The 14,651-nt window shown below is 44.7% G+C and overlaps 1 protein-coding gene across 2 annotated transcripts in view; it reads right to left on the minus strand.

Moving 5' to 3' along the window:
* Nucleotides 1-105: 105 nt before the first annotated feature.
* M1AP (meiosis 1 associated protein) overlaps nt 106-14,651 on the minus strand; it is a 96,795-nt gene continuing 82,249 nt past the window's right edge. Inside the window, exons 8-11 of one of the 2 annotated variants that reach the window (XM_023188046.2) lie at nt 4,205-4,411; nt 2,372-2,512; nt 1,918-1,929; nt 106-1,093 (exon numbers count right to left, since the gene is read on the minus strand). In XM_023188046.2, coding sequence (XP_023043814.2) covers nt 935-1,093; nt 1,918-1,929; nt 2,372-2,512; nt 4,205-4,411 — 519 coding nt within the window. In that variant the 3' untranslated portion in view covers nt 106-934. The remainder of the gene's footprint in view (nt 1,094-1,917; nt 1,930-2,371; nt 2,513-4,204; nt 4,412-14,651) is intronic. The other variant, XM_023188047.3, reaches the window with a different exon arrangement.

Raw genomic sequence — 14,651 nt, forward strand, 5'->3', positions numbered from 1 at the left:
AAATGGGAAAGCTATAATGGGCCCTACCTCACAGAGCTTTTTGTATGAAATTAGATACATTATAAGTATTTAGTGTAATCTGAAGCACAGAGTGGTTTTTTTTAAAAAAGTATTTCTTATGTAGAGATGGGGGGGGTCTCACTGTGTTGCTCAGGCTGGTCTCGAACTCCTGGCCTCAAGTGATCATCCCACCTCAGTCTCTCAAAGTGTTGGGATAACAGGTGTGAGCCACTGCTCCCAGCCCAGAGTAAACATTTTATAAATGGTAGCTATTATTCTGTGGATGGAGGGAGCAACAGGAAGGTTGGTACGTGTGGGGAGAGAGTAACAGGAAAGGAGTAGGTCTTTTTTACGCCATCCTCTCCCCTGTTCTGGGCTGTATGGCAGCCATCCCACCCGGCAACACACACACTTTGCATGTAGGTACCAAGCACTTGTCTTTTTGGAGGCTCACGCCTGGTGGTGTAGTGGGAAGGGCACAGGCTCTGAAATGAGGCTTGGATTTCAATCCTACTTGTTTTTTATGAGCTTTGAAAACCTCATCCTTGTTCCTGAGGTCCTGTTTACCAAAGGTGATATGACCTCATCCACCTGCTTACACAGAGCTACAAGAAGAAATTCTGGGTCAGGAATGCTCCTAACAATGGTGGAAGCTTACTGGGTGTTTAATCTTCACCTGTGTAAACAGTATCAAATGATTCAAAAGAAAATGAGAGTCCTTGCTGGAGAAGGGACAGGCTCGGGTGTCGCTTCCCGACTTGAGGAGTGGGACAGCACTGAAACAGAGGAGGGGAAGGCTGCTGTTTCCCAGTCAGCCCTCACTCACAGAGGCTCAGGTGGATAGAAAGCAGGTCTGACCACACACAGATAGCCATTATGTGAACCTGAGCATGGATGTGGTTAAGCTGGGCAGCTGGGCTCTGGTGCTGGTGACTTAGGGCCCTGAGGGATCCTCCTCCCACTCTGAAGGCAGAAAGAAGGCATCTGAGGAAGATTTGCTGACTGCTGGCATCTTGGAGGCTCTGCCTGGGACAGGAGTTATAGGCAGGGGGGCCACAGTGGCTCGAGCTCGGTTGGTCTGCAACTGCCCAGTCTGCAAAGAAAGCAACCAGAGCCTTCTCTGAAGATCAGAGTTTCTGAGCACCTATCCCATTCTCTGTTGGGCTTCCTGTCCTAACTCTTTCGTAAGTCCCATCCCCACAGTGACAGCCTCAAGGCCCAGGACAGTGATCTGGAGTCCCTTGAGCCCAGCCTCCACAGTGCCTGTCTCCTTGCCCAGTGTCCTACCTCTGGCAGCTTGCCCAGCAGCTAACTTGTGGTAGCCCCTGCTCCTACCTCTAGTTTGAAAATGTCCTCCTGTAATTTTAGCTAAGACAAAATGATTTTTTTTTTTTTTTTTTTTTTGATAGGATCTTGCTCTGTTACCCAAGCTGGAGTGCAGTGGCACAGTCTTGGCTCACTGCAGCCACAACCTCCTGGGCTCAAGCAATTCCCCGACCTTAGCCTCCCAGGTAGCTGGGACTACAGTGAGCACCACCACTCCCGGCTAATGTTTTGTATTTTTGTAGAGGTGAGGTTTTGCCATGTTGCCCAGGCTGGTCTCAAACTCCTGAGCTCAAGCGATCCACCTGCCTCGGCCTTCCAAAGTGCTGGAGTTATAGGCATGAGCCACCATGCCTGGCCCAAAATGAGAATTTTTCTAAAGGCTCTGTTACTAAGAAACTGAGAAAAAGTTAATAAGGGCAGAAGGAAGCCCAAATATTATATAGAACACGGGTCTCATAAAAATATTTCTCCATCCTCAATCATTCGTCCCTCTTCAACCCCAGCTGTCTTCAATCCCAGTCATGGGAGTCCTCTTGAGTTACTAACCTCGGTCAGCCTCCTTTCCTCATCTATAAATGAACAAACACGTACCTTGCAGGGATGCTGTGAGGATTAAATGAGAAAAATACATGAGCAAGTACTTATCATAAAACCGGGCAAATGACTGGTGCTCTATAAATATTAATTTCCCATCCCTTGGGCATTTCTTTTTCCACCTTTCCGTCAGCCTTTTCTTTCAGGAGGACTGTGGTTGTAGTTCCTGTGTAGCCAGTTTGCTTAATGGGACAATAGTCTGTTAAATGACTAATGAGTTATCATAAACACTACAATTAAAACACCTAAACATTATCATATGTAAATACCCTAGCAAACAGGCGTCCCTACCCAGTAAGGGTTCTAATTTTCCCTTCCACCAGGGGTGGGATCCAGGAGGAGGGCTCCCTTGGATGGGGGTGGTGTTGGGATGGGGGAGGAGGGCTTTCTAGGACTCTGGGCATGAAGGGGAGGGAGGGGAAATAAGAGGAGAGAAGGAGGGGAGTGGTACCTTTCTCGGGGCTCGGCTCTCCCAGTGTGGGTGGAGCCGCCCCTGAGGCTTGGCATAGATGTTGCTTAGGTGTGAGTACAGGTGGCTCTGAACCTGCAACGGGTTGTAGGTGGGCTCCAGCTCCAGGCTATCCAGCATGCTCTGAGGAAAAGAGAGGAGGGGCCTTACCCAGGGAACTTGAGGTGACAGAACACAAGATGTCAGGCAGTGATCCAGGAGTGTGAGGGGCTGGAGGAAGTGTGAAACCCCAGGGCTGCCATGAAGGCTGTGAAATAGATGCTGTCCCACTGGGTGTTCTGGCCTGAGGTCCAGTGCTTGTGATGTAAGGGCCAGGCATGGGTAGGAGAAGTAGGAAAAACCCTAAGTGGTTAGGAACACTGAACACTCTGGCCCCAAGACGCATGTCCAGGGGTTCTGAGGGGGCCGGCGCACATGAATGCTACAAGGGATCCACTGTGAGCACAGAGGGAAAGTGTGTCAGCGGGCTACGCAGCAGGGCGGGGTGCTCACAGCCTGCAAGGCGAGTACATGGAGTTCTCAGCCTGGAGGTGAGCTGAGCTGAGCTGAATGGAAAGGGAGGAGGGGATACAGGAGTACAACATTCCTGTGCAGTCAGGTTTTCCGGCCACAACATCCTGTGCCAGGAACCACTGGCCCCAAAGTGAGACGCTGAGCGGGCCATGGCCATTTGTGCCCACCTCTCTCTGTGTCTCTGTGGCCGCCAAGCCAAGAGTACAATCCCAGGCCTTGTCCTTGCTGCGTTTAAGCCAGCGAGCCAGCAGCAATGTGGTTCCAGTTCTCCCTACCCAGAGCCATCCCTCCCACCCTTAGCCTGGGGAGACTAGCAGAGCAAATGTAGAGAATCCAGATCCCAGGAGGAGGAGGAGGAAAAAATGGCCTTCGCATCTGCATCCATCTCGTCTCATTTTGAAGCCCTTCCTATTTTGGACACCTACATTGGCTGCCTTTTCCTCCTTTTCTCAACAAACATAAATGAGCGCAACACAGGTATACACATATGCACACATGCAATGCAGAAAGTTAGACCCCTAAGAACACACCAGCACACAGATATGCACAGGTACATCTACGCCCACTGCCACCAATTTGGAGACCCAAGCACAGACACACTCAAAAAATAAACACACAAAGACACGAAAACCCATACAAAGAATGATTTTTTGGGTCTCCTTTTACACCCTTCTCCCTTCTTTTTTCTTCTGCCTTCCACTGTGTCTTCTCCTTTCCTTTCCCTCCCAATGTTCTGCTCTCCCTTGTCTAACATCACAATCTCCTCTCTGGGGAGGAGGTGGGGGCAGGAGAACCAGTCTGTGCAAAGACAAAACTGACAAAACAAGTGTCCAGTGCATCCCCAGGAGCTGGAGCTGCCGGTGCTGTGGCTTCCTCCCCTGCCTCCCTGTGCCCTGGCCTGCCATCAGGCTTCTACTCTGTGATGCTCCCTTTTCTCCTTCACAGCCACCCATTCCTCAGATTTCAGGTCCGTGTGCATGTCGTGTGTCCTCTAGGATGACTCTAATTCCCAGTCATCACTGATGCCAATATCCCTTTTCTCTCCCAGTTTTTTCTTCTCAAGTCTCATTTCCCTCAGCCCAGCCTCCATTCTATTTCACTCCTTACCCTGCTGCCATCATCTAAGTGTTTACTTCCTTCTTCTGGCATCATTGCCTATTCTTGCTTTCTCTTCTTACTGTCTTACCACATTCCTTCCTCAGCTCCCCATCCATTCCCTCCTGGGCTCACTCCTCTCCCTCCTCCTTTTCTCAAACTCCATTCGCTTCCAGATCTGTCCCATGAGATCTGGGCTCCACTTGCCTCCATATTCTTCAGACTGTCATCACGTGGGTCCTCAGGTAGCAGGGGGAAGGTGCTGGGAAGCATCAGTTCCCGTGTGGCCACCGCCTTCACCAGCAGTGTGAGGGAGCGTGATGGCATGATCACATAGAAGGTGCTGGCAGGAATTCTCTGGCTGTGTCCTGGGCCCAGTGGTTCCCCCTTGGCTAATAGCAGCCATTCTCTTTTCTGAAACAAGGACATACAGAAATACTGGTTCATCTTTAGTCTATGGCATGATTTGAGGATCAGTCCCAATTGAAGTTTCCCTGACTTCCAGGGGTGCTGAGGGGGCAGAGCCATTTAACTTTGGCCCTGGTAGGGAGGGACTTCCTGCTTGAATCATCAGTATCACAAGGTACTACTCTTCCTCCCTGGTCTGGGATATGCCAGAGAGAGTACATAAAAGGCTCAACAATGGAGAGAAAAGTTAAGAAATGCCCTGTAACTTGAAGTAGATGTTCATCCCAGAGGGGCCTACCATATTCAACAGTACATGTGGAGTTTTAAGAATTATAATTCTTAAAAACAGAGTCTTGAAGCCCATGGTACGTGACTATACTCCTAGCTACTCAGGAGGGTGAGGTGGGAGGATCCCTTGAGCCTAGGAGATCAAGGCTGCAGTGAGCCATGATTGTACCACTGCACTCCAGCCTGGGTGACAGAGTGAGACCCTGTCTATCTCAAAAGGAAAAAGAAAAAAGCAGTGTCTTGAAACCAAGACTTGTATGAAGTGTTGTCTGTTGTAGAAATTCAGTTCTTCTTTGGAGGGTAATAAAGTCTGGTTTACTAACAACTGGGATTAGAACGGGCTGACTGGGGAATATCCCTGGAATGTCCAGAGAGTGTACAAGGTAGTAAGGCCAGATGTGGTGGCTCACATCTGTAATCCCAGCATTTTGGGAGGCCAAGGCAAGAAGACTGCTTGAGCCCAGGAGTTCAGGACCAGTCTGTGCAACGTACCAAGACTCTACAAAAAATTAAATAAATAAAGATAGATAGATGATTGATAGATAGACAGACAGAGAGAAGGTAGTGAAAGCAGCCTGCAAAGTGGGAGGAGAAAGAGAGAGCAGGGCTGGGAGCGGTGGCACACACCTGTAATCCACACTTTGGGAGGCCAAGGCGGGTGGATCACCTGAGGTCAGGAGTTCTTGACCAGCCTGACTAACATGGTGAAACTCCGTCTCTACTAAATACAAAAAAATTAGCTGGGCCTGGTGGCACATGCCTGTAATCCGAGCTACTTGGGAGGCTGAGATAGAAGAATCGCTTGTACCTAGGAGGCAGAGGTTGCAGTGAGCCAAGATTGTACCATTGCACTTTAGCCTGGGCAATAAGAGCGAAACTCTGTCTCAAAAAATAAAAAAGAACATAAAGAAAGAAAGAGCAGAGGGAGAGGTGGGTGGGTGCAGGGCCCTTGAGATCATCTTAGCCGATCACAGGACAACAAGAGTCAGGACGCTGGGGGCAGTGCCGCTGTGGATGATGGGTATTATGGAACAGAGGTGGCACCTTGCCATGTGCCATGGAGATGGCAGAGGTTAGGGCATGAGTAAGAATAAGAGACAACCAGACTTCTGAGAAGATTTCGTAGGTGTATCCTTTTAAATGAGCCATGAAAATGAGGCAATTTTTTTGTGGTAGCTTTTCAACAAAAACCACAAAACTCCAGGAAATATGGAGTTAGAACTATTATAATCATCTCAAACTGTGTCCTCTTACTGGGGGTGATCGTCAGTTACATCTGGTACAAACCATAACAACCTCCTTGCTACATAAGATGGAAGAAAACACATGAGTTCTGGCTACTCTTATATGAAAAGTTGAGACAAATAAAAAAAGAGGAAAGGCAAAAAGGGGGAAACGATTTTCAGAGAAAGAAGTATCAGTGTATTGGGGGGAAGACAAATAGAAAGAGATACAGTGAGACAGAAAATACTTGCTGTAGCATTAGAGTTAGACCCCAGCGGGGAGGTGCTGGGGTGGTCGTAGGGGAGGCTCTGCACTTTAAAGCAGTGTCATCATTCTGTGCAGTGTGGAGCTCTGAGGAGGTCTGGTAGGCACAGCAAGTGGTAGGAAATCTCCAAGTAAAACAGGTATGTACCATTCCTGTGGTTGCTGACCTCTTTATGGGGTAGGACTTGACTGATAATTCGGGAGGCATGATGCATCCTCAGAAGGTCTTGGGGGTGGGGCAGATGATTTGGGCATGGGAAAATTAGTCATAATCATAATTACAAACTTTAATGGAATGCTTATCAGGCACCAGGTACTGTGCCAAGAGCTTTATGCATGCCTTCAGAAGTTCATGCTTGCTTAGCGTTTTGCTTCTATCTAGAGATGTGCTGTCTTCCTGAAGAACAAATTCAAATGTGCAGGAAAGTCAGCTTGATGCTTAGAATCCATCACACTGGAAATAAATGGTACAGAAATCATGGTGTGTGTGTATGTCGGTGGGCGGAGGGGAACTGCCACTGCTCTGAGGACATGGCCTGTTTAAGCCTGGAAGGGATAGTAACCAGGAAGTTTCAGGGGACTCCATTTCAGTTAGCTTAAGTAACTTCTGATGGGGCTCAGGGGCTCAGGATTTGGATTATTAGTATTATTTAAAATCTTCTATTTTTACATTGATTCCTGCATTTGCTTGTGAATTTTTTGTCTATTAAGAATTTATTGGCCGGTCACGGTGCCTCACGCCTGTAATCCCAGCACTTTGGAAGGACGAGGTGGGCGGATCACCTGAGGTCTGGAGTTCGAGACCAGTCTGACCAACATGGAGAAACCCCATCTCTACTAAAAATACAAAATTAGCCGGGCATGGTGGTGCATGCCTGTAATCCCAGCTACTCCAGAGGCTGAGGCAGGAGAATGGCTTGAACCTGGGAGGCGGAGATTGCTGTTGGCTGACATGGTGCCATTGCACTCCAGCCTAGGCAACAAGAGCGAAACTCCATCTAAAAAAAAAAAAAAAAAAAAAAGAATTTATTGACTGCCTATTATGTTCCAAGCACTAGGTGTGGGTACACAGAACCATGCCAGAACAATGACATCATGAGAAAAGAAAACTATAGATCAGTAGCTCTTATTAATAGAGATACAAAAATCCTAACTACATATTAGCAAATCAAATTTAGCAACATATAAAATGAATTATATACTGCAACAAAGTGGGATTTATCCCTAAGGCTGGTTTAATACCCTCAAATCAACCGATGTAATATACTATATCAACAGAATAAAGCACAAAAACTATATAATCATCTCAATAGATGGAGAAAAAAACGTTTGGCGGCCAGGCATGGTGGCTCACACCTGTAATCCCAGCATTTTGAGAGGCCGAGGTGGGTGGATCATGAGGTCAGGAGTTCAAGACCAGCCTGGCTAATATGGTGAAACCCCATCTCTACTAAAAAAAATACAAAAATTAGCCGGGCGTGGTGGCACGTGCCTGTAGTCCCAGCTACTCAGGAAGCTGAGTCAGGAGAATCGCTTGAACCCAGGAGGTGGAGGTTACAGTGAGCCTATATCACACCACTACACTCCAGCCTGGGCAACAGAGTGAGATGCCATCTCAAAACACACACACACACACACACACACACACACACACACACACACACACACACATATTTGGCAAAATCCAACACCCTTACATAATAAAAATGCTCAGTAAACTAGGAGTAGAATGGAACTTCCTCAACCTGATAAAAACCTCTATAAAAAAATCCACAGCTAACCTCATACGTAGTGGTGAAAGAGTGGATTCTCTGCCTCTATCATCAGAAACAAGGCAGAGATGTCTGCTCTTGCTACTTCTATTCAGTATTGTCCTGGGAGGTGTGTTGAAGACCAGAAGGCCGTTTCCCACATTTTCTGTACTGTGTTAAGCTCCTTGGATTTTGGGTATGATCCTAGGGGGAGAGGCACCCATAAAGATATTGAGTGTGTCAACATCCTGGCCCTTGGGAACCAATGTTTTCTAAATTTGATTTAGAAAAAATATAGTAATGTGACATTTCTCATATCAGAGAGCTATGGTGCAAAAGGTCTAGATAGATGTGGCAACAAGTACATGGGTGTGGAAAGGCAAGAAAGATGAATGGAGACAGGCTGTGGTGGAGGCAAGAAAGGCTTCGTAGTGAAATTATTTAAGCAGCATCTAGAAAAAAATGAGTAGCTACTTGTCAGGTGGACAGAGGCAAGAGGAAGGGAACAGCATGAAAAAAGGCGTGGAGGTGTGAAACAGATCAGCATATTTGGAGAACATTCAGTCATTTATTAGTGTGTCTGGGGTGGAGGATGCGAGCGGCGTAGGTGAAAGATGAAGCAAGAGAAACAGACAAAGCTGGGTCACAGGAAGCCCACTGACTCATGCTAGGCTGCTGTTCTAGCACCTGTCCATCCCCTGACCCGCCCAGATGCTACACGCTAACCTCATTCTGTTCTCGAATGGCTCCTGACCTGCCATCACCCCACTCTCAGCTTGGATTCTTGGTCTTGAGTCTTTGCCTATTTAACCAAGGACTTTCCATTTCCCTACCCAGTTATAGCCCAACTGGCTCACTGCCTGTGTACTTAGACTCCTGCTGAACACATCATGGCTTGAATCCTGTAACTTCTGTGGCCAATTAGGGCAGACATGGACTGTAAAGCTCTGGAATGTGTCTCCAGAGACTCTGACATTTTAAGTAGGAAACTGAAAGACCTAGGTGGTATTTTCATTTCTTTTTCTAGCTCCCACAGATATGACTTTGTAATTGAAATGAGGATGTGGAAAGTGAGTCACTAGCTACATAACTGGGACTATACAGCAAGATTTGGTAATAGAAATGATATTTTCCTGGCAATGGATAGATTGATCTCATAAAGACTTGGAAAAAATTAATTTTATTTATATATTTATTTCCTACCACATTCCACAAAACAGCTACGCCAGTTTAGAAAAATGGAACAGCATAAAAAGATAAAATAAATAATTATGGGGACTGGGCAAAAGAAAAATAAAACAGGACAATAATACAGCCAGGATTAGATAAGCTCACAGAAATACAAACCACCCACTTTTGCTAGAAGGGAGTCCCATAGCTTTTCCTGATATAAAATGTGGGTGAAGCTGTCTGTGGCTTATTGAGTAGTGAATATATTTCAGAGCACTCCTGCAATCAATATGCTGATAAATTTCACGTAGCTGTAGAGTGGTGTAGAGTTTGGGGCCTGAAGCCAGCCTTTCGATCCTGACTCTACCATTTACTCTCTGGGCCTCAGTTTCCTCATCTGTAAAGCAGGGATAATAATTCTTACTTCATAGAATGGTTTTGGGGATAAAATAAGTTAGTAGCTGTGAAGTGTTTAGAACTGTGTCAGGTACATGGTAAGCACCATGAAGTGTTAACTTTTCAAAATTAAAAATACATTTAATTATTAATGTTTATTTAACTTGGTTAAATTAAAAATACTTGAATAATTCTTAGATATAGATCTATAAAAGCTCCAAAGAATGCTGCCAAAACACATAGCTCTCTTGTGGTCTGTATTAATCTAAAAGTGACATTTATGGGAGTGGTGGACAATACATATTTTTCAGAAAAGACTGGGAAAAGTCTTGCCTATCTGATGAAGTGATCATTTTCTGAGGAAAGGCAAGGAGATACCTGAAAACAGCAAAATAATCTATGAGGAAGACAGAAAAAATTTTCAAGTGAAAAATCAGGGAATGAAATAACAAGGCTATGATTGATGAAGGCTTAGAGTATGTGTAAAATGTAATTTGAAAAGTTACATAACATTTATAGTCGATGAGGACTGGTGGGTTGGCAGTAATCATTATGACTTAATTATGGCAATGTGAACTCTGTTCAGAAGAACTGTTCAAAAAAAAAAAAAAAAAAAAAAAAGCACAAGTGAAGAGGCAGTGGTTGAATAAACTGAGCTATACCCACACTTGTAAGGAAATCCACGAGCCTGAAAATGAAAACATGGTGAAGCCAGCCAACTGACTAAGGGGAACTTAGAAGATGTGCTGTATGTCTGAACAGATAGCAAAGGGGGAATAAATGAGCATTTAATAAACATCTACTTCTGCATCTAAGTGGGTTGGAGTGGCCAGAGGCAGACTGGTTCTCCTGCCTAGAACAATCAGAAAAGCTGGATAATTTGTTGGAAGGCAGTAAGGAGTTGCTGAGGCAATGAGATCTAGAGGTAGCTAAGTCTCTAGAGAAGGAAGAGTCCACAGAGATGAGGGAATTATTGCAGCTGCTTATACCCTGGGAGTATATGTTGATTCTGGGACAGAGGGCATGGTGGTAGCGGTGGCTGGAGGAGCTGAGAATCCAAGACTTCCACCTGTGGAGGCAAGTATAGGAGAACAGAGAAACTAGCAGATTTTTTGGTGGAGACCTGGTGGTGGGAAGGGATGGGAATCAAGTCAATTTTCCCCCAAACACATTTGCCAAATATTAGGGCTGCATGGAGCAAAAGGCAAAAACACTTAAGGAGAAAGATTCCAAAAAGTAGAATGTTTGAGCAGACTTGGGAGCCAGTGATTAGAGGTGGGACCTTCCAAAGGGAGGGGATACACATAATACACCAGGCTTTCAGTGGAAAACTCTGGAGGGCCAGGAACAAACCCTGGATAGATTGAGCATTAGCAGGACTGCAGCCCAGCCTTGACTCAGCACAGTTTCTAGTGAAACAGGATGCTCAGCCACCACTCTATCTGCCTAGTGTGGGAAGGGTGAGCCCTCTCTAGAGAAAGCTAACACCAGCTGGAGTCTCTACAATTTATTTATATATGTTATTGCCAGGTGTGACAAAAGACATGTGACACATGTCTGAAAACCAAGAGAAAAAAGAGACAATAGAAACAAACACATAAGTGATCCAGGTATTGAGGTTAGGTGACAAGAACCTTAAAATTACCATGATTAGTATATTTAAGAAATTAGCTCATGCCTGTAATCCCAGCACTTTGGGAGGCCAAAGTGGGTGGATCACGAGGTCAGGAGATCGAGACCATCCTGGCTAACACGGTGAAACCCTGTCTCTACTAAAAGTACAAAAAATTAGCCAGGCGTGGTGGCAGGCGCCTATAGTCCCAGCTACTCAGGAGGCTGAGGCAGGAGAGAGGAGTGAACCTAGGAGGTGGAGCTTGCAGTGAGCCGAGATCACGCCACTGCACTCCAGCTTGGGCAACAGTGCAAGACTCTGTCTAAAAAAAAAAAGAAAAGAAAAAAAAAAAAAGAAATTAGATGAAAATATGGAGAATTTCTTCAGAGAATTAGAATCTACAAAAATAGAAACAAACAAACTGTAGAACTGCTAACCAACCACTGTGTGGAAATCATGTGCTAGACATGTGCTGGGTGCTTTACACACCCAATATTTAATCATCTTAAAAACCACATGAGGTATATTTTATTGTCTATATTTTATATGTGATGGGACAAGAGTTACCAATGTGTGTGTCATGCACCTTCTCCCTTACTCTACTTTTTTTTCTTTTTTTTTTTGAGATGGAGTCTCACTCTGTCATCCAGGCTGCCAGGCTGGAGTGCAATGGCGTGATCTCGGCTCACTGCAACCTCTGCCTCCTCGGTTCGAGTGATTCTTGTGCTTCAGCCTCCCAAGTAGCTGGGATTACAGGCATGCACCACACCACCAGCTAATTTTTATATTTTTAGTAGAGATGAGGTTTCACCATGTTGGCCAGGCTAGTCTTGAACTCCCAACCTCAGTTGATCTGCCTGCCTCTGCCTCCCAAAGTGCTGGGATTAGAGGCGTGAGTCACCGTGCCCGGCCCTCCCTCACTCTACTTCTATTGATTAAAGAAGAAGCTTTATCAGCTTTAGTTCTTAGTATTTTAAATAGGTAGAAGGAGACAGGACTTGAGAGAGAGGAGGACTACATTATGTCAGAGAGGCTAAGTCAATTATAATATACGGCTGAGAGAGGGAGGAAGAAGATTGAGAGAGAACAGGGACCGAGGAGGTAGAGATATTTTGTGTATGTGTGTGTGTGTGTGTGTGTGTGTGTATACCTGTGTGTGTGTACCTGTGTGTGTGAAAGGTTCTAGGGACAGCTTCAGGTTAGAGATAATTGGGTGGGGGAAGAAAATTTGAGAAATGTCATTGTGGGTTATGAACTAGATCCTCTTTGCTGTCCTTTGAATACACAAATCACTTTAAAATTTACTTTTGGGCATCTGATAGTGCTTCCATATATGCCATTTGTGCAGAGACTAAGCCACATAGGGGCCATTACATTTGTTAGGGTTACAAATAGATAAATACCCAATGCTTAGTGAGGGCAAGCAAGTTGCCTAAGTTCACACAGTTGGAAAATGAAAAAAGCTGTCAGGAACCTAAGGCCATCTGATTCCACAGTCCAGGATTTTCCTGGACAATACAAATTATATTTTACTACAACATATTAGAAAACTGCCTTGCCTTGACTCCTCCAAAAAGAGAAGAAAGAAAGGGGGAATTTCTACTCTGGGCCTGAATTTGACCAAAGCCTAGGAATTGGTTAGTAAAGTGGGGAAGTGGTAGAAAAGGCACTATGTCAATCTGGAGTTTGGGTAGTCAAATTATATCTTTGACTTTAATCTCAAACATAGGATCATATATTTAAAAACCTACTTGAAATATGCTTTTCTCCAAAAAGAAACAGCATACAAATGTCTAATGACAAGTGGAAGAAACTGCAGAGCTCTCATTCAAGAAGTACCACTTGAGCTTGGTCTTTCAGGATAGGGTAGGATTTGAACACACAGAAATGAGAGAAAGGTCAACATGAACAAAGGCTCAAAGGTGGAAAAATTTAAGGTTTTTATATGAATTTGATTGGAGTGTATGGTTAACGAAGGGGAATAATGGGAGATAAAGTGGGACCTTGAATATTAGGCTAAGGAATATGGACTTTATGGATGAACAATAGTAAGCCACAAAGCATTTTTAAGCTGAGTAGTGGCAGAATCAGTGGAATCAGACTAATCAAAAGATTAATCTGTTGGCATTATGTGAAGTGGACTAGGAATGGGAAGCACTAAAAGCATTGAGACAAGTTGAGAGATTATTGCAGTATTAAAGGAAAGGTTAAAAGGGCTTGAACTAGGATAGTGATAACAGATGCTATAGGGATAGAATAGGCATGGTGTAATACATGATTGAATATTGATAACATAGAAAAACATGTGATAGGGGAATGCTTCAAGGAAATTAAGCTGGTGCCAATGTGCAGGGAAAACCAGAAGAGAGAGAGATCGGAGGCAGGGAAGCCAGTTAGGAGTTTACTGAAGAAGTCCTGGTGAGACAAGCAGTGGGAACAGGAAGTAAAGGAGAGTTACAACTCATGTTATGAGTGGAAAATTGATGTGACTTAGTGATGAAGTAGGTGTAAAGGGTGAGATGGCTGAAAGTGACTGAGGTTTCAAGCCTGGGTGACTAGACAATGGCGGTGCTGCTATTAACAGAAAGGCAGAAGTTAGAATGAGAACTTGGCTGGAGGGGAATATCACAATGAAAAACAGAAGGCAAGAGAGTTAAATAGGGAGCTGACTTGAAGTCAGATTTTAAAAGAACATATGAAAAAGGTATATGAAAGAATAAAAAACCAAAGATGGAGTTAAAGAAGCATGGCAAACTTGTAAAAATAGGCTTAGGAGGTTAAAACCCTAAATAAATCTTTTTTTTTTTTTTAAATTGTAATCAAATGTGTGATTTATTTTGGGAAGAAAATAATTAAAACTGAGGTCTTTTTCCAAAACAGGGGAGAAATAACAATAGCAGATAATACCCTGAAAACCCTAAATAAATCTTGTCACACTTAAAAATATTCGTGTTGAATTAATGAGCTGAAGTTTGTGAAAGGTTTGTACTCTATAACATACTGCCATTCAGGATTTTTGCTGCTTGGAGAAAATGTCATGTGAAAAGCAAGAAGGAAGAGGCATTTAAACACTGTTTTGCAGCCAGGCGCGGTGTCTCACGCCTGTAATCCCAGCACTTTGGGAGGCTGAGGCGGGTGGATCAACTGAGGTTGGGAGTTCGTGACCAGCCTGACCAACATGGAGAAACCCCGTCTCTACTAAAAATACAAAATTAGCTGGGCGTAGTGGTGCATGCCTGTAATCCCAGCTACTCGGGAGGCTGAGGCAGGAGAATTGCTTGAACCCAGAAGGTGAAGGTTGTGGTGAGCCGAGATCGCGCCATTGCACTCCAGCCTCGGCAACGAGAGTGAAACTCCATCTCAAAAAAACAAACAAACAAAAAAACTGTTTTGCTTCTCTCTTTTCCAGAATAGGAGAGTGGTCTTTAATCTAGAGGAGGTGGACCAAACAGAGTAAAAAGAACAGCAGTACAAGATGGGTAAGCAGCTGTTATGAGTACTGTGCCATTTTAAGTGAGTTCAGCTCCGCAGAAGTACAGAA

Source organism: Piliocolobus tephrosceles, chromosome 15, assembly GCF_002776525.5.
Source record: "Piliocolobus tephrosceles isolate RC106 chromosome 15, ASM277652v3, whole genome shotgun sequence".
NCBI classification, from domain to species: Eukaryota; Metazoa; Chordata; class Mammalia; order Primates; family Cercopithecidae; genus Piliocolobus; species Piliocolobus tephrosceles.